This window comes from Aspergillus affinis, assembly GCF_023601865.1.
Source record: "Aspergillus affinis strain CMG 70 chromosome Unknown NODE_17_length_398122_cov_92_786867, whole genome shotgun sequence".
NCBI classification, from domain to species: Eukaryota; Fungi; Ascomycota; class Eurotiomycetes; order Eurotiales; family Aspergillaceae; genus Aspergillus; species Aspergillus affinis.
Genome location: NW_026515798.1, coordinates 353,567 through 371,530, shown reverse-complemented (window position 1 = coordinate 371,530; position 17,964 = coordinate 353,567). Strand labels below are relative to the sequence as shown.

The 17,964-nt window shown below is 47.7% G+C and overlaps 4 protein-coding genes across 4 annotated transcripts; 2 read left to right on the top strand and 2 right to left on the bottom strand.

The window, feature by feature from the left end:
* Window positions 1-6: 6 nt before the first annotated feature.
* Window positions 7-7,371, top strand: KD926_003401 (uncharacterized protein; the record flags this gene model as incomplete). The annotated part of the gene is made up of 16 exons (XM_053097536.1): window positions 7-143; window positions 244-311; window positions 380-440; window positions 506-526; window positions 588-629; window positions 1,228-1,239; window positions 1,407-2,065; window positions 2,121-3,032; window positions 3,628-3,712; window positions 3,769-3,994; window positions 4,049-4,423; window positions 4,473-4,659; window positions 4,710-4,772; window positions 4,822-6,316; window positions 6,371-7,048; window positions 7,131-7,371. 16 exons carry the CDS (start codon window positions 7-9, stop codon window positions 7,369-7,371), a joined length of 5,262 nt encoding a protein of 1,753 aa, XP_052958612.1.
* A 735-nt stretch (window positions 7,372-8,106) lies between these two features.
* Window positions 8,107-8,892, top strand: KD926_003400 (putative HAD superfamily hydrolase; the record flags this gene model as incomplete). The annotated part of the gene is made up of 1 exon (XM_053097535.1): window positions 8,107-8,892. The coding sequence occupies one exon, from the start codon at window positions 8,107-8,109 to the stop codon at window positions 8,890-8,892; it is 786 nt and encodes a 261-aa protein (XP_052958611.1).
* A 149-nt stretch (window positions 8,893-9,041) lies between these two features.
* KD926_003399 (uncharacterized protein) lies at window positions 9,042-10,109 on the bottom strand (the record flags this gene model as incomplete). Its single annotated transcript, XM_053097534.1, has 1 exon — window positions 9,042-10,109. One exon carries the CDS (start codon window positions 10,107-10,109, stop codon window positions 9,042-9,044), a length of 1,068 nt encoding a protein of 355 aa, XP_052958610.1.
* Window positions 10,110-13,109: 3,000 nt separating this feature from the next.
* Window positions 13,110-17,927, bottom strand: KD926_003398 (purine and uridine phosphorylase; the record flags this gene model as incomplete). The annotated part of the gene is made up of 9 exons (XM_053097533.1): window positions 13,110-13,433; window positions 13,515-13,753; window positions 13,814-14,476; window positions 14,529-14,713; window positions 14,791-15,153; window positions 15,217-15,519; window positions 15,846-16,495; window positions 17,034-17,541; window positions 17,902-17,927. The coding sequence occupies 9 exons, from the start codon at window positions 17,925-17,927 to the stop codon at window positions 13,110-13,112; spliced, it is 3,261 nt and encodes a 1,086-aa protein (XP_052958609.1).
* Between the last annotated feature and the right edge of the window lie 37 nt (window positions 17,928-17,964).

Sequence of the window (17,964 nt, the reverse complement as noted above, 5' to 3'; positions counted from 1 at the left end):
CAAAAAATGGGAATCATCGACTTCATTAAGGATATAATTCGCCCCGGTAACGGGTTGGACTATCCCAAAAATGGCGATATGGTGACCGTTCACTATCACGGCTACCTGTACGATCCGACGCGGTCGTGGAATAGGGGGCGTCGGTAAGCTGTACCCTGGTATAACTAAGATTTGGTTGGATGAATGGGTAGTGTATGAATTTCAATGTGTTGTCCATGCTGATTGTTGTTCATGATGCCTCAGATTCGACAGCAGTATCAAAAGGGGATACCCGTTCACCTTCCAGATTGGAATGGGCAAGGTTATTAAAGGTAGGCACATTAGATGGCGAAGGGTGGTTACTTTCAGAGATTTTGTCTGACAAAAAACAAATGAGTAGGATGGGATATCGGAATTCTCGGCATGAGTCTTGGTGAAAAATCTCTACTCACTTTTGGACCGTATGTCGTCCTTGTCCCTTGTTGGTTGCGGAAGACGATTTTGCTGACGATTTATTGAAATGAAGGCATTACGGATATGGTGAAAGGTATGCATGAATTGTTCTATCTATTTATTCTTAGAATGCGCTAACAGGGTTTGAAATGAAGGGGAGCGCCTCCTTTTATCCCTGGGAACTCGACACTTGTTTTGTAAGTTATTCCCTCTGTCTAGATGGGTGTTTTTTGGGCTAATTTAAAAAGCAATGTCGAGCTGCTGGCAATCAATGGTCGGACTCTTCAGTCGGAAGATTCTGATTGATTGAGCTACATGACCATGTCTCCAGAAGATTGTATATTATGTCGTTTGAATAGATGGTGTTTTGTTTTTGCCAGATGTTTCAACACTTTGAAAAATGAAAATCGAAATTATTGGACAATTGTTGCTTTTTCTTGACTCGATACTGACAGCTAAAATTTTTCGTTGACGCTGATAGGCCTCATCGATGCGCTAATGCATAATCCCTGAGTGTGATTGTGACTGGCCCCAGAGGGCTCCCAAACGCAGGCTTTTTGGCGCCCGCTATACACACCCCGCGTGGGGTCCACCCCATTAGGCGGCAAGAACATAGACCACTGAAAAAGAATGTCTTGACGCGGATATCTTTGGCTAGAGCGGCTATGGCACCGAAGCTTTATCTCAACTCGACTTATATAGGATTGGAAGTCCATAATATAGAGGGCCCGGATTATCGATCGTCTACAGTGCATGGTGCTGCACAACATGCTAACGTGTTGAATTCTGTTATAGGTATCTAATAAGGTATGCCCCCACTACGGCAGGACCGCACAATAGGGCATGGAGCGCAGAAAGTCCGCACGTAAGACATCACTTCAACCATTTGTCTGAGCTCCAGAACTTATTTAATGACTCGAATTGTTAGTTACACCCGAGAATTACACGCGAGCAATTATCTCGCTCTCGAGAAGATATTCGAGTACTTATGTCTTCCCAGGAAACAACTATGTCGATTTAGGAGAATGGATGCGCCAAGAGCGTACTCTTCTCAACTCGGGTAAATTGGATGAGGACGCCACGCTCTTTGCTTCCAAATCGGAACAATCTCATGCCCTAGCTGTGCTGTACGATAGCGGGGAGAGAAAATGGCATGTCGAGGGGTATACTCAAGAGCAACATGAAGACTTTTACACCAATCCCTCTGCCCCGATAGGAGACTTAGGCCAAATAGTCTTCCTTCGAGGCTTCCTATCACCGTCGTGGGTGGCGACCATCGGAAGTAAATATAATATCGATCCGGAATTCTTTCGTCGACATATGGATTTCCTCTCCCCCAGCATTGATAGGCACTCATATAGTTTGCCATCGCTTGCTAGCTCTTCGAACAACATATTTCGAGTCTGTGTGAATACTATCCTTCATCGTGATGATTTCGGCGGGCAGAATCTCCAGTCACAACGGTTGCATCAATCTAATGAGCTTGCAACTTACAAAATTCAACAGCTTGGATCAACGAGAGTCTGTTGCGGAGACTCTCTGGTGCGCGAGTACTCCACCATCTGTTCATCCTTTTCTGTGATCGAACAATGGATATCGTTCTGTGTCACGAAGACAGGCAAAGGCTGGTCCGGTAAGACAACAGACCTGCGCGGTATGAGAAATAACATATGCTAATGTCAAGGTAGTCATTGCCTGGATGGACCATGGTAGGCCCTTAGACCAATCTCCCCCTGGTCCGTGGACAAGTCATATTGAAAGCAAGGCTACTCCACTACCTGTGCTACAACATCATTCGAAGATGGCATTTCGAACCACCATGAATCGTCTTGACACGGCGACGAATGCCGAAGCAGATATGCAGCAAAGCACCGCCCTCCTCCCAATGCAGTACGATTCACTAATCGCGCTAGTCGACCTGGCCCGTCGCGCACCTCGGGATCCATTATCCATGTGCATCCCATTATTCACGCATGCGGCTTTCTCCGAAGTCCAGTTTCTCAATCTAATGGAGTCCAGAATCAACATCCAAATCAACACCATTACCCAAGGAGTCCCAGCGGACGCGCTAGAAACACTTCAATACTTTTATAATATTCTAAACCGCCATGCCCAACAGCTCAAAGACAGCACACAAGCAATTCACAGATTAGCCGAGCGAGGAAGCTACGGACTGGAGGATGCCAAAATAGACAACCACTCTCCGAAAAGTGCCGTGCCGATGGGTGCCGGCAGGGGTCGACGCCGGCAGACTTCAGAGACCGAGACAGCCCGCATCGTCGGATCTGATAACTCTGACAGGCCCTTCACACCAAAAGGTCTCCTGGGGGACTATGAGCAACTGCATGTACGTTGTACCGAACTATCGAAAATGTGTACCTGGGGCATCACTCTGGCGATGAACAAAGCGACTATTGAGGAATCACGCAAGGCGATCGAACAGTCCGAACGACTCAAGAAGTTGACTCTGCTTGCAACAATCTTCATTCCTCTTACGTTTAGCTCTAGTCTTTTGGGGATGAATATCGATCTGCTGGGGCAAAATGCGGTGAAGTATTGGTGGTTCTTTGTGTTGTGTGTCCCGACGACGCTTGCTGCCTGTATGTTTTATCTCTGGGATACTCAAGTTTTGAGGCGTTATTGGGTGAGCTTTTGGAAGCGATGTCGCGCTATTAAGGTGGAAATGATGTCTGGGAGGAGTGAGAAGGATCCGAGCCATCTCGTATAATCTGCTTATTGTACATTTGTACTTGATATTGATAAGGGCGCTATCTCCTAAAGCAAAGGCCATCTGTTCGACACATGGTTCAGACAGTTAATCTAGGACGAGATACGGCAATTAAAAAAGGGCCGAAGAGAGAAAACCCAATAAAGAAGAGGGAACAAACAAGATGCTGGAAAAACTTATGATGGCCAAAGTGCGTCTCCGCCCTGGTGAGAAGATTTTATCTCGTTGCTGTTTTGAACGGAGGTCGATCCACCACCTATATTAGGCCGTTCAAAAGACTCAGATGGGAGAATATCTACGGACAGCGACTGAGTAGGCAATCACTCGTTGGCGCTTACAGGGGATCCGTGATTGGAGGCTACCCCGCATCGTGGGATCCCTGCTGCTGCCATCAAATTCAACAACCTCATCTTTCCCTTTAATTTTTTGTTTTTTGTAACATGTACATGAATTCTCGCATGCTGCAGTCATGAGCACAGCGACAGGCTTCACGACTCCCAACTGCCTTCGGGTGGTGCGAAATCCAGGAGATACATCTCAGAATGGCATCGAGTAAGAGAACAGTAACACTGGTGATTTCTTCCCTTTCCACTTACCGTCTGAATTAGCATTGTTCTCGTCCCTGGCATCGGAACTATATCGCCAGAGAACTGGCCATTCGCTGATCAGGAATGGTTGGCGACTTTGCCTGACCCTCTTGCTGGATTTCGGATACTCGCATATGAATATGCTTCGCCGTTTGTGGGCACGAAGCCGTCATGGGAGTCACTTTTGATGTTAGGCTATGACCTTCTGCAACAGATCAGTGACACACGATCACGAGACCCAGACCAGGTAGGTGGAGTAGCGATAAACATAAATTCAGTCGCCCGCTAAATCACTCTCCAGAATGCCAACAAGCCGATCCTGATAGTCTGTCACAGCCTGGGTGGCAGTATAGTCAAACAAGCTTTATGTGTTGCCAATAAGCAATTTCCTCGATACAGCTCAATCGTGAACGCAATAGCTGGAGTAATCTTCCTGAGCACACCGCATCGATATGGCGACAAAAGTACGACATTGGCTCGGTTCCGAGATGTCCTGGAAGCAACCACGGGCAAGACATTGAAGATTCCGCACGCCAGTGTCGAACAAGAAGGTGCTATGCTGCTCAACCTCGCCGATAGGTTTGAATCAATCTCGCTTCGTACTCCCATTCTATCCGTCTATGAGCTTAGGGAATCAAAGCATAGCTCAGCCTCTTTACTCTCGCGACCCCAGCAGGTCAGTTAAACAGTTGGCTGCTAATCATACTCACTAACAATGGATCTAGCTGGTCGATCGTGAAGCTTGTTCGACTCATGCACCAATGGAAACGGTTATTGGTCTCAATCTCAATCATCACGATACATGTCAATTTACAAGGAGTATTGGTGGTGAAGGCTTACCACAGCTTGAAAGATTCATTTACGAGACCCTGAATGACGCCCAACGTGTTGTCACCCTTCGACTTGAAGACCGTAAGTTATTAAGGCTTTGCATGGCTATGGACCGAAACTCATTGTCTCAGAGGAATATCAATATGCCACCATGAGTGCCTACTCGCCTACTTTGAGCGAAATGCCGTTGAAATGTAAAGTCTAATCCTCGTTGCCCCAATGAACAACACTAACGTTAATCAGTGGAGCCGTTGGAATTCACCGAATGCCCATCGAACGAAGTGTCAGAATGGCCATCAAACAGGGCCACTGAGGGCACATCACTTTCAGGTTTCGAGCTCGTATATCCCACAGTATCCAACGCCGAGACCCGAAAGAAACTGAATTTGCCATGTTTTCTAAACATGCATTCCACAAACGAGGATTTCTGCGGACGTAAGGATATCTTGGAGCGTCTCGCAGCAGAGCTTTTACCTTCGAAGACGGTAATAACAGCATCGAGTACCCCGCTACGACAATTTGCACTCTGCGGGTTCGGGGGAGTCGGAAAGACAGAGATAGCCCGAGAGTTCTCCCAGCGCTACAAAGATTCATTCGATGCAGTGTTCTGGGTCGTGGCCGATGAGATCGCCAAGCTTGACTACCATTATCAGCAAATATCCCTAGCACTGGGGCTAGAGGATGCCTCCGAGTGCAAGAGTCAAGTTGTCAGTAGGGAGGTTGTAAAAGGATGGCTCTCAGATCCACGGAAGAATTTCGCCGAATCCAACGAATCCGCTCAACCCGACCAAGCCAGATCAGAAGCATCCTGGCTAATTATATTCGACAACGCAGATGACCCAATGATACTAGCGGACTATTGGCCTCAGGGAAGTGGATCGATATTGGTGACTAGCCGGGACCCATTGGCCAAGAGCATGTTTACAAGGAGGCCATCTGGCCTGGACCTCGGACCACTTTCACAACAAGACAGTCTAAGCCTCTTCAACCAGCTAACATCGTTTCTCGATGGGGCCGAAGACGATACAGCGAAGCACATCTCCGGCGCACTCGGTGGGATTCCTCTAGCGATTTCACAGATGGCAGGGATAATCCGTCGACAGGACCTCACCCTATCAGAGTTCTTCGAGTTATATACAGACCACGAAGAACATGCTAGTCTTTACGAGACGAAGTTTGATACAAATCTAACAACATACCGTCACTCCCTTTCCACTGTCTGGGCGTTCGAAAAGCTGAAGCCACAGGGTCACCAACTTTTGGAGTTGATTTCGTTCCTAGACCCGGACGTCATCGGGGAGGATTTGCTGGTGGAAGCTTCAGTTGAATTGCTTTCGGACGGCGGTCATTTCAGGAAGAGCAGTTACATTGAAGCACGAACAGACCTATTACAGTCTTCTCTAGTTCAGAGAGATAAGCAAAAGCAACAGGTATCGGTTCATCGCATTGTCCAAGATGTCATCTTGGCAACAATGGACGTTGCAAAGAAACAGGATATGTTTGACCGAGTCGTACGAATCCTCTGGGCGGGGTGGCCATCAGCAATGCCCAAGCCATCCAAAGACCCTGAATTACCCCAACCAAAGTCAACCGACGGCAGGCTGTCCGTTGGTAGGTGGCCTGTCTGCGCCGCAATTTATCCTCATGTTCTGCGAATACATCAGCTGTGGTCAACAATCTCACACCCATCAGAGACGACTAAATTACTCTTTGCAAAGCTTCTGAATGAGGCAGCATGGTATGTATACTGTCCTACAAGCTTTGTCAACTATAATCTCATGTTCTTCACCAGGTATCAAAAAGAGCGCGGACGAACAAAGCACTACGATGGTTTCTTCGAAACTGCTCAGAGCATTTGCGAGTCTTCATCACATCCAGATCGGGACTCTGTACTTGCAGATATCTACTTTTGTCTGGGAGCTATTTCCATGGATGCGAGTGACTTTGAAAATAGTCGAGTTTATAAAGAGCGATCCTTGGACCTAGTCTCCAACATATGCAAGTCTCTAGGAACCTCAGACGAAAGACTCTATCTCGCTTACGCCGAGCGCGGTATCTCACGCATCCAAGACAAGCGTTACGAGGAAGGTGAGGCCGATCTAAAAGAAGCTCTGATGATCCGCAAAGCTCTCGGAAACTATGTCCCACGGTCGGGTGAAGCCAATCTGAGCTGGGCGCTTCTTGCGCAGGGGAAGCTCGATGAATGTAATACGCTGCTTCTGGAAAGCCTGGCAGGGAGAGAAAAGGCACTGGGCAAGAATGACCGGGACTCTGTCCGGACTGGGCTCATCCTTTACGTGCTTGGAAACCTTCGTGCGGCGCAAGACCAATGGGATGAGAGTTTCTTGTACCATCAAAGAGCGCAGAACCACATGCGTGCGACAGTGGGCGACCGTGACTTTTACACTGCAACTGTTGCTCATAAAATCGCACAGCATCTGGTGCGCTTGGGTCGGAGCGAAGAGGCAATGTAAGTTTGATTTTTGTTTTCTCTTTTTCCTTTTTCGCCCTCGTTTTTATTTTGTCAACATCGTATACTGACTTACGATCAGCTCGATGATTAACGGCGCATTGGACGTCTGGTCTGTCGATCCCAGTGCCCATAAGAATGAGATTGCTCGCTCTACATTCCTGAAAGCCAAAGTCTTCGACGCTACCGGCAAGACGCAAAAAGCTTCCATTAGTCTTCGAGTTGCCACTCGTCTGAGGAAGGAGATTACCAAGGAAGAAAAAGATGCAAAAAGTCTGACGATGGGAGATTTTGACGATATTGTTGCATTTTGGGCTCGCTGATTCACTCTTCTGTTCTGGTGCTCATGAGTCGATAACTTACTTAGTATCATGTAGATGGACGAAGTAAATATGTGATCCCTGATGTCAGTCCACAACATTATTATTTGTTTCTGTTGGAACCATTATTCAGCTGATATGCCTAAGTCATGTGATTCCTTGGTATAGGCAGCTGATATATCTTCAACGAAGCGAGTAGTTTAGAATAACACTTCACTTTTACCCACCGAGCATATACCTACATTCCGTTGAATCGATAGGATATCTGCTTAGGGCAATGACCAAGTCAACCGACAGTTTCATATAAGGTGGAAGTCCATTGACAATAACAAGGATCGACACTACGCCTCTTCACGAGGACCTTCAACTCAAGGACATGAAATTTTCCCTTGAATCTAATGTGTTTTGAGTTATTTACTTCCTCATGCTCCGGATACTCGGGCGGGAGCGGCAAGTGGAAGGCGGCCGCGCTAGACCGGATCCAGGGACGGGACGAACCCCGCAGATCCGATCAATGTGCCGGTCGGAGATAACAGGAACGATTTTCAACCAACACATCATCTCAAATATCGTTTCTGCTTGTTTGTTATAGATATCTGTTATAGACTAACTCATACTCATGCCTCCCCAGGGTATAGAGCAAGTTGACCCCAGCCAAGATTCCATATCTGACTTTCAAGTGTCTCAACTAACAAAATCACCACCAGTTTCCCGCCAATCCGGGCATGCATCTTCGACATGGATGGACTTCTCATCAATTCAGAAGACATAATAACCGAGTCAATCAACGAATTGCTCCAGAAGTATGAGCGACCTGTGTTTATCCCGTCAATCCGAGCGAAGCTCATGGGAATCCCCGATTCAACAAACGGGGATGTCTTCCACAACTGGGCCAATTTGCCTATCTCCCGTGAGGATTTTGCTCGCGAATCAAAAGAGCAAATGCGATTACATTTTCCGAGCTGTACGCCCCTACCTGGTAGTGAGAAACTTCTGTCAAACCTCCGCCGCGCCCAGAGTGCTGTCTCCGGGGAGAAAATCGAGCTAGCATTGGCGTCTACGACGAAGACGTCTACCTTTGAATTAAAAGTGTCGAAACCGGAGACGAGACGGCTGCTTGATTTCTTTGAATCCAGTAGAAGAATCCTGGGTGACGATCCACGAATCGGTGAGGGTCGAAGCAAGCCCGCACCGGATATGTATCTCTTGGCACTGAAGGTGTTGAATGAGGCCGTATCACTGTCGGGCGCAAAGCCTATCTTGCCGAGCGAGTGTTTGGTATTTGAAGATAGTGTAATTGGAGTTGAGGCGGGAAGAAGAGCAGGAATGAGGGTTGTTTGGGTACCGCATCCAGATGTGACTGTCGAATATGAATCGAGAAAAAGGGAAGTGTTGGCTGGGAGGACAGGATTGATCGAGATTGGAGACGAGTGGCAGCTGGGAGACGTTGATGATGGCTGGGCAGAAAGTATACCCAGCTTAGAATGCTTTGATTACGATACATATGGTATCAATGTGCGATAATAATCTTAGAGCTAACATGCAGTATATAGGTGTCGATATAGCGGAGCAACACATGCAGTATGACAAGTATTCACAATTAACTAGCTAGGTCTCGGTCATCCATAATTGAATAAGACGTAAGAATGTTGAAGCCCATATTGACCTGACGCTTAGCATACATTGAGCTCAGCACTTCCAGTAATTTCCCACGTGATGTTGTCGCCGCAAGGGTTCTCCGTAACAGTGTTGTCATTAACCTCCGCAGTGACCGAAATGTCACGAGTGTTTTCGAACTCATCACGAGCGCTGAGGCGAACCTCCCCACCTCCCTGGACGGTTCCACCGTTAATCTTGACGTTGTAACAGTTCTCGATGAGAATGGCATTGTTGCCGTTGTCTGCGAGGTCGATGTTGTCAATGACAGCGCCACCAGATTCCGATACACAGAAGATTCCGCGACCGCCGCCACGAGATTTAACATTTTCAATGTGAACATTAGTATCATAACTACCATCTGCCAGTTTGCCATTGGTGTTGGCGAAACGCAGGGTCGCGTATCCAACTCCTTCCGCAACATTATCACCGTCAACGGTGCCAACTTCGACGTTGACAGAATTCTGGATGAGGAGACCACACTCGCCGACGTCCTTGGCGATGACCGAGCCGATTGTAAGGCCGTCGATGTTCCAGATCTCCACGGCGTGGCTGCCAGCTCCAGTCACATTGATCGTATCCATGCTCACGTTGGAGTTGGCGTCCTCGTCACGGTGGAAGCGAATACCCAAGCCACCGCTGAGATTCATCGTAATTTCACCCAAGGAAAGGTCCGTGACGCCATAGAAGAGCAGGCCGAAGTATGGGTCGCCGGTCATAGTGAGGTACGGAATCTGAACGCCTGTCGTACCGGTAGACTCGATCGCACCGCGTCCTTTTTCATTGAATGCGGTATCAATAGTACCGCAGCCTTCGAAGATGATACCACTGCCAAGACTGACGGTGCCGGTGCCGAGAGAGCCTGATGCAATGACGGAGACACGCTCGCCTTCAGCAAGCGAGTCGACCGCAGCTTGGATCGCCTCGATGTAGCTAGAGCCCGAGTACACTTCTTCCGAGCCTTTAGTGGCAGTGAAGGAGCCGTCCTCCCCATCCACCGTCGCTTCGGGCGTACCCGAGCCACATTGAGCCCAGGCAGTGGAAGCAAGTGCGACCAACGCTGTGAGTTGAAGGAACCGAGTCATAGCTGTGGAGTCTTCGCTTTTCTTGATAATTGAGAATTGAGTTATGATCTGGCCTACAACTATTCTTCAGGTCGGGTAGCTGAGCTATTAATGTAAGTATCGGACCTGAAGGGGACAAGACTACTAGTCTCTCGGCATGTTTCAATTACAGGGAATGTCGTGAAATCGGGGAAAAGAGTTCCGCTGATCTTCATGATCCGGTCAATTAATACACCAATACAAACTCCATGTCAAGCCATGTTCCTTTGCCATGCATTTCATTCTCCGGTGGAGCTGCCCGAAGCGGCTTTGCCCGCCAATTCAGGACTCCGCTTTCAATGTTGACATCTTCAACTAACTCCGGGTGGCCGACAGGGTCTAATGTGGGGTCGGGGCGTTTTATTCCAGGGACATGACAAGCCATAAGCTGCATGCCCAGTCTGTTTCTGCAAGCTCGCTTGCGGGCTTCAAACATGACGGGTTTCATACCGAGACCACCAGCCGTGCATAAATGTGTGATAAAACTCGTAAAATAAGATTTATTACTTAGGGCGGGCGAAATGCATGTTAGATTCCGTCTATCGTATTATAAAAAGCTCAGGCAATATACTCAAAGCTTCAAGTTCAATTGACGTACAGTGCGGACAGCAATAATCGGACAGGTTCAGGAGGCTTACATTCTACAATCAACACGACCAACTGCCGATTGTGTGGCGCAGCGCCCTCTCCATCTGACCGAGTCTTGGCAGCAGTTAGTCTGCGGGGAATGCATTGCTATGAAGACCTGTCCGGGTTTCAATCGAACGTCCAAGCACAGAACAAACTAATTGTCGGGTTTAAGCATACCGAGCAAACGTATTTGAGGGCTATGACCCCTAGAAACAAGAGTTAGTGATTGCTACAGTCAATTAGAAGAGCGTAAGTAGAAACAAAGGCCTGGGGAAGGATGAAATGTGAACAATATCATCAATCCTACGCGGATAGGAAATTCCATGCGGGGGGTGGAATCGTCCACACATCAGAAAATGGCACATTTGGCCTTTGAGCTAGATGGGCCGAGATAGGGAAGCAAAATTGTTCGAGTTCCGCTGCAGGCACAACATTCATAGAGCTGGAATGGTACTTACTACTACTACTACTACTACTATTACTACAAAAAAAAAAAAAAAAAAAAAAAAAAAAACAGTGGGCGTTAGAAGTCGCCTGTGACAAAAGTCATGTCGTCATTCATTATGGCCAAAAAAATAAATAAATAAATAATGACAAGAAAAAGGCAACAGAATAGAATAGCAAAATGACTCAGACCAGTAAGCTACTATAACCAATCAGAAAGCAAGAAGTGAACAACATTCACCAAAAAGGCTAAGTTAAATAGATAATGTTTTCGGTATCCTTCCAACACCACAGAATGATTATGGTCGACAGGCAGTGCAACTCGCTTCCCCTTTTGTAAATAGATTGGCTTCATTAACGCTTCCAGCTGAAACGGTACTCGTACTGAGGTATCATGCGCGCTCTCGGGTATCTGAGATAGGAAGAATTTGGCATAAGCTGCAGCCGTGGCAGAGGCGTATTCCTGCCACTGTTTGTTCTTATGCGATTCGGCATAATCGCAAATTCCACGGATAACCAGGCAGTTGGCGAAAGTTCTCATGATTCCTGCTGCCTCCATATCGAAACACATTACGCTATCCTTGCCAAGACGGTCTCGGTGCCATGCGTCTCAAACGACTTGATTCCTAGATGCGATCAATCCATAAAAGACGTGTGGACCGTTATGCAGTCTGATTCTCGGACGTCGACGGCCGATGCAGTTGTTACAAGTTGGCTCGTCGTTAACGTGAAGATAACTAAAATCGAATAAGACGTCCTCATCTACTCCTGGACATCGATATTCCGGTCTCATAGAAGCTATCAAATTGATATCTCCGAGAAGTGGATTTGATGCTGAGCTGAAGGATACCTAGATATCGGACTGGATTTTCGTAATTATTGCCCCTAAAAAGGAAGGCGGCTGCTGTTTGTCAGCCGTCATTCTGAATTCGCTTTCCTGGATCCGTTTTCCCATATCGAACTGTATGACACCGGTGCCGACGACTATGTCACCGAGGCGTATGTCCTTGCCTGCTGAAGGGAATCCACCTCCAATACCAACTACCAGACAGAAAATGGCTCGTGGGAAAGATCGAATGAGATGAGAAGCGACATTAGTGGCGGAGTTCGTGCCATAATCATCGTGTGGAAGGCCTGCAGCAATCATATTGAATCTTCTCATCCGACCAAGAAAATGGCAATTGGGATCATTTACATCTTTTGTCAGGTCGGGATGAGACGAATCAAGTAGAGCACGTACGGCAAGAAGTTCTTTCCACAGTGCGCATACAATCCCTACCTCGTAGTCCTCATGGGTAATACTACCCGGTCGTGATTTGAATGTAGGGGATCTGCCGGATGCGTCAACAGTAGCAGAGGGGGCCAAGCTTGTTCCAATTACTGAATCGGTAATCTCATCATCGGAATCGGATTACGAATTTTCTGAAGATTAAGAGACTTCCTTTTGTTCAGGTAAACCGGTGTTGTTCCAAGACCACCGTAACTCCCTATTATAACTGAATATGACCGCACCATTGCCCTAATTATTCAATCTAAAGCTCTTGGGTTTCGGTATTCTTTTTTTGGAACCTGCAGGCAAGATAACTTGGGCCAGTTCAGAATGTTCTGTCTTTTGCGGGTGACCGATGCATTTGCAAGCTCGAGGGCCATTGTCTGCTTAATTGCACCAAACTAAATGGCTGGTTAGTCTAATCGGGTTACGGTTGGATTTCCAAACTGATCAATGATGTTGGCAAGGTCACTATTACCGACACTAAGGTAAAAGTTTCCTTCTGGCAGCCTGCTCTAATAAGAGCATGATTCGTTGGTAAGAATTGGCCGAAGAATCTCACCAAATCCCTTCCTAAATAGTGTCGCCGCACGAATAGCTCTGGTGAGGTCAACCTAAGATCTCCCTCTATTTCCTAGTTAGCAAACCCGAGGATACAAAGGGTCTTCATGGGTCGCCAGATCCTCGAAGTCCCATCCTTCCAGATTGCCCCGAGGCATATCAGGTGGTGTTTTGCCGTCTGTCCCCATTATTCCTGCTTGGTGGTCCATGATCTTCTCGAGCATGCTATACAAACGGTTGATCCTATCTCGAATCCGAACTGGTGGTATCGTTGCTTCAGCTGTTTCGTCTTTCCTTGTTTCATAAAGCTCTAGGGATAGGTTATCGGGGTTCAAAAGGACTTCCATGGCAGAGCTAAGAGTGAATGCCCTCCTCGGGCCTTTGATGTCTGTCAAATTCAACTGGAATGCAAAGCCAAGCGAATCAGTTTTGTTGAAGTTGAGCGATGCAAGGAGATGTTATAGAGCGCAAGCTCCATTCACCAACCATCCTCGTTTCTCTCCCGCATCCCACATTACCACGAACTGCTTGGAGACCCACGACAGCTTTTCGATGTACTCGTCCCGAATTACTCGGTAAGGCTGATCCTTGTTGCCGTAGGTAAATGTGTCGCCACCAGTAATCTCTCTGCATGCTGAGATAAGTGTGTTGTTCAACCTTCCGCGAGGGGATGGTCGCCGGAACCAGGACCGGTTAATCAGATAATTGGCATCAGGTGCGCCTGTTGGCCAGTTAGAGCGCGGGGACTATTAATGAGATTGGGAAGTCATCTACAACATACCGGCATAGCACCTTGCGTCTGAGAACCAACCGAGAAAGTGTCCGCTCGTCTCTAAGTCGGCAAGTGTAATATGACCTACATGAGCTTCAATTCCCTCCAGGTACAAAATGCGATTCCCATCAACGTTATAAAGCAGGTGCCATATAATCTGATCTTGGTCTCTGAGGTATGCAGTGGGGACCAGCAAGGTGGAAAATTCCTTGATAAACAGTTTGTCACCAAAGAAGTTCACATGTTTCGCTCGAATCAGACCTGCCAGGATGTTGAGTGGGATTTCAAGGCCAGTGCCCTGCCTGCAACGGTATGGTATTGAAAAACCCGTCACCACGGTCGGATTTCGGAACAAGTGGTGCCAGCACTGTCCCGTGGATGACAGAGGTCTCGTCTGCCCCCCATCGTCAAACTTGAAATCGATACTGCACGAAATCCGTGGAGAGTTTGGTGCTTCCGCCGTTTGAGTTGGAGTATTTTCAATGTGAGTGCTGCTAACAAATGGTGTGCAGTACGCGATTTTGGTATCGTGGGGGGAGGAACGGAGTGCAGAGCCTAGCCATGCAAGTTGCTCGCCAATTTCTACAACTGCATCATCTATCCTCGTGACTTCCACGACAAGGTTGCCCCCCTTTACCCATGCCAGAAGTTCTGTGTTGTCTTTAAGGGTACCTAGACACCATTATTAGTGCCCACAATGTAACTAGGGGAAAAAGCGGCGTACATCTGTGTTCGTAGGCGGGCTCATTCGCGACCGCCTCGACGAGCTGTAGGATGTTGGCTCTAGATGAATGCCACGTCTGATGAAAATATTCCAACGAAGTCATTGCTTGAGCATCCTGGCTGGACCCTGTAATTGTAATTATCTTTCCAATCAAGCGATCTTCACTCCTGTCAAAGCCCTGTTCCCTGATGAAAGCCAATGGATCCCAGTTGAGAATGAACTCTACCTGATAAACTATTGGCTTCTTATGTCTACTGACTACATCAATCGACGACAGAGAATCAAAAATCTCTCGTGAATAGCTTCCTGTAGGTTCGACACAGCCAGGTGCAAGTAGATTTTTCTTCGAATGTTTCCAAGAAGCCATTGGTACACTAGGCTACCAGAAATCAACTTCCCTGCCGCGAGTTCAGGTGGGGTTCTGTCATCATCTGCCGCAGATGTGTTCTCGCGGACAGTTGAGGTAACTGTGCTTTTTTCTGGATTCTTAACAACACCAACGATATCGTCTAGGCTCCAGTTCCAGGGCTCCATGTGATCCCATGACTTTATTTTAGTGTCGTCAGGTTGGGGGTCTTTGTGATAGACTTGCAGGTATTTCATTGTCAAACTACGTGCAATCTCACTGTAGTAAAAGTTTATTAGCAATCGTATAGGGATGGAAACTGAAAGCTGGAGAAGCACTAACTCACTACGTTGGTAGATAAATACCATGATATCCCGGTGCGTCTGGGTCGGGCAGAATGCGCCAAGCCTCAGTGCGAATGCCTTCAAAAGTCGAGAAAAAGTGCTTTGAATTGTTTCCGGAGGTTGATGGGCGTGTTGACCCAGCCGGACATTGTTGAACAAATCATCTACCAATGCAGAAAGGGAGCTTTGCGGCTTCAAAGGGGAAATACTAGTCCTAGGTGTGTAGATAGATTGTTTATCGTCGATGTAGAGATATTTTCGCTCACCAGAGTCTGATCGAGTTTCTCGTGCCCTTGGCGTGCTGTTAACGTCAGCGGTTGAAAGCACTAATAGAAGTTCCTTTGCGTAGGCCACCGCCACAAGTGCCGCATGATCGCGCCATTCGAAATTTCGAGTAGTTAGAGATTCCCCGAATGACCAGGCGTGGAATATGATTCAAATATCCCATCGCTGACATATTTGAACAATCTAAACAGCATACCCCTAGGTCCCGAGCTAGTTGATCTCGCCGCCTACTATATCCTACTGGTCTATCCGCCAGTCCCAATCAGTCCATAGTGAATGGCTGGTTCGCGGTTGGCTCGCGGGAGACGTTGACATAGTCTGGATAGATCGCAATTCACGCACAAAGAAGAGGGCTCGATATGATCATAGTCTGCTTGGAATAAGTAGTCCTGTTGTTTTGATCGTGCAAGTTCTGCAGCTCGATCGAGGGGTAATTTATCTTGGGCACTAGAAATGAATTCAACCATCCGGCTCACTCCCAATCGATGATTTCTTCTCAATTTACTCAGGACCTCTACCAGCACAAGGTTAGGTCGCCGCTTAAACATCCCTTCTTGCTGGAATTGACCAGCGCTGAACGCTTTGTCGGAAATTTGGATCACGCCCCCGGATTTGTCTTCTAAGTTGCTCACCACAATATCGCCTAGTCGAATATCTGCATTGCTGCTTGGTACACCTCCACCTCCACCAACCATCAGACTGAGCTGGATAGAGCGGAAACTCGACAACAACCCCATTGCTAGTAATTTAGGTGATTGGCCGTAGTATGCGCCCCTTGGTGAACAGGTAATAACTAGATTGTGATCTCCGATATTTCCTAGGATATACTTATTTCCATCCATCGGCGGTTTAGGTAGAGACAGATGTACTGCGTCCAGCATCAGGCTAGCAACTGACATCTCCATAGGCATGGCGCATATCCACGCGATCGTGTAATCGTCATGGGATAGAGGGGCACTGGCTTCCATAATGGACTTAGTGATGATCATAAGCTTAATATAAAACCAGTAATCTTCAATTAGGCAGGACGACCGAAGCAAATGGGGAGGAGGGTTGGTTATCAGAATGAAGGGCAAAGCTGGTTAGGAGAAGGTGGGGCCGGGAGGGGTTGTTGGGCACATGCCTCAGGCACGCAGATGGGAGATCTCACGAATTGTATTATTACGGAAAGCGGTAGCTGACACGTGGTAACGAAAAATCATACGGTTCTGTGTTCCTAAGCCTTGAGTTTACTCAAATTTTATCTCAATGTCTATAGGAAATTGAAGGTGTCATATTCACAGTGCCTGTTATGCTGAATTTCCATCGCGGGTGGAGATATTTTGATGCCTGAGTGCTTTAGAGCCGGATGCCTCGAGGCAGCTCAAGGGGTTTCCGTCCTCTGTTCACTTGGCAAGGCTCCGAACTAGAAATCTCGGTCATAATGATCAAATTCTACGGAAATATATTCAGTTCCATGACGATTCTTAAGGACAAAAGCCGCAAATTCGAAAAAAAAAAAAAAAAAAAAAAAAAAAAGGATCCCCATACCGCATCACTAATCTGCTGCCAGCCACTTCGGTGTGCCCATGGCCCATACCAACCGTAGCAGTTCTCCCGCAGGTGAATGATGCCACGGGGGCGATCCTTGACGAGATCAAAGACGGCTTGACGCCCGAAGCCAAGTCGATCCATCACTCCGGGGCGATATCCGTCCACCACTACATCCGCCTCCCGGATCAGCTCACGTAGCTTCTCAGCGCCTGCCTCGTCTTTCAAATGAAGATGGGTGTTCCACTTTCCCCAGTTCAGGTCCTGGCGAACGGGGGACAAATCAGTCACATGAGGCGACACCACTCGCATAACACTAGCTCCCAACTCGGCGATGGACCGAGTGATGGTGGGACCTGCGATGACTCTCGTCAGATCAACCACCTTGAGGTCTGCAAGAGGAGTCTTAGGCGACGAAGGGAGCGAAGAGTGTTCCGGCCACCAGGAAGGTGACTGGGCCGAGTTTGGATCTTTGAAGATCTCATACAATCCGACGTCAGCACAGGCCCTACCTTGCTTGGTGGTCAAGAACTCATCAGCTGTCTATGCGATTGTCTCCGAGGTTTGGGCCGTTCAATAGCGAACTCTTTAGGCAAGGGGAATCGAGCCTGGCGGTCACATATTGTGTGTCAGGCAAGACACGGAAGGCGCCGCGTCATGATTCGAAAAAGCCGGTACCGGCGGTTATTTATGATGATCAGAGATTATCAGATTGATAAACAAGGCTTGATTCATGTTTGATGTAGCCAAGAGGCGACCCAAGAGGCGACCCAAGAAGCGAGATGGTGGTAGACTTGGGACTCCGAAGAACAAACGGGATGGGGCCGGAAATTTCTCATCAAAATGTGACAGGAGCTTGGACATCTACTCATCTGGGATGCTACCTAACTCCATAGCTAAAGCTAGATAGGCTTGTGGGTTTCGGTTCGCG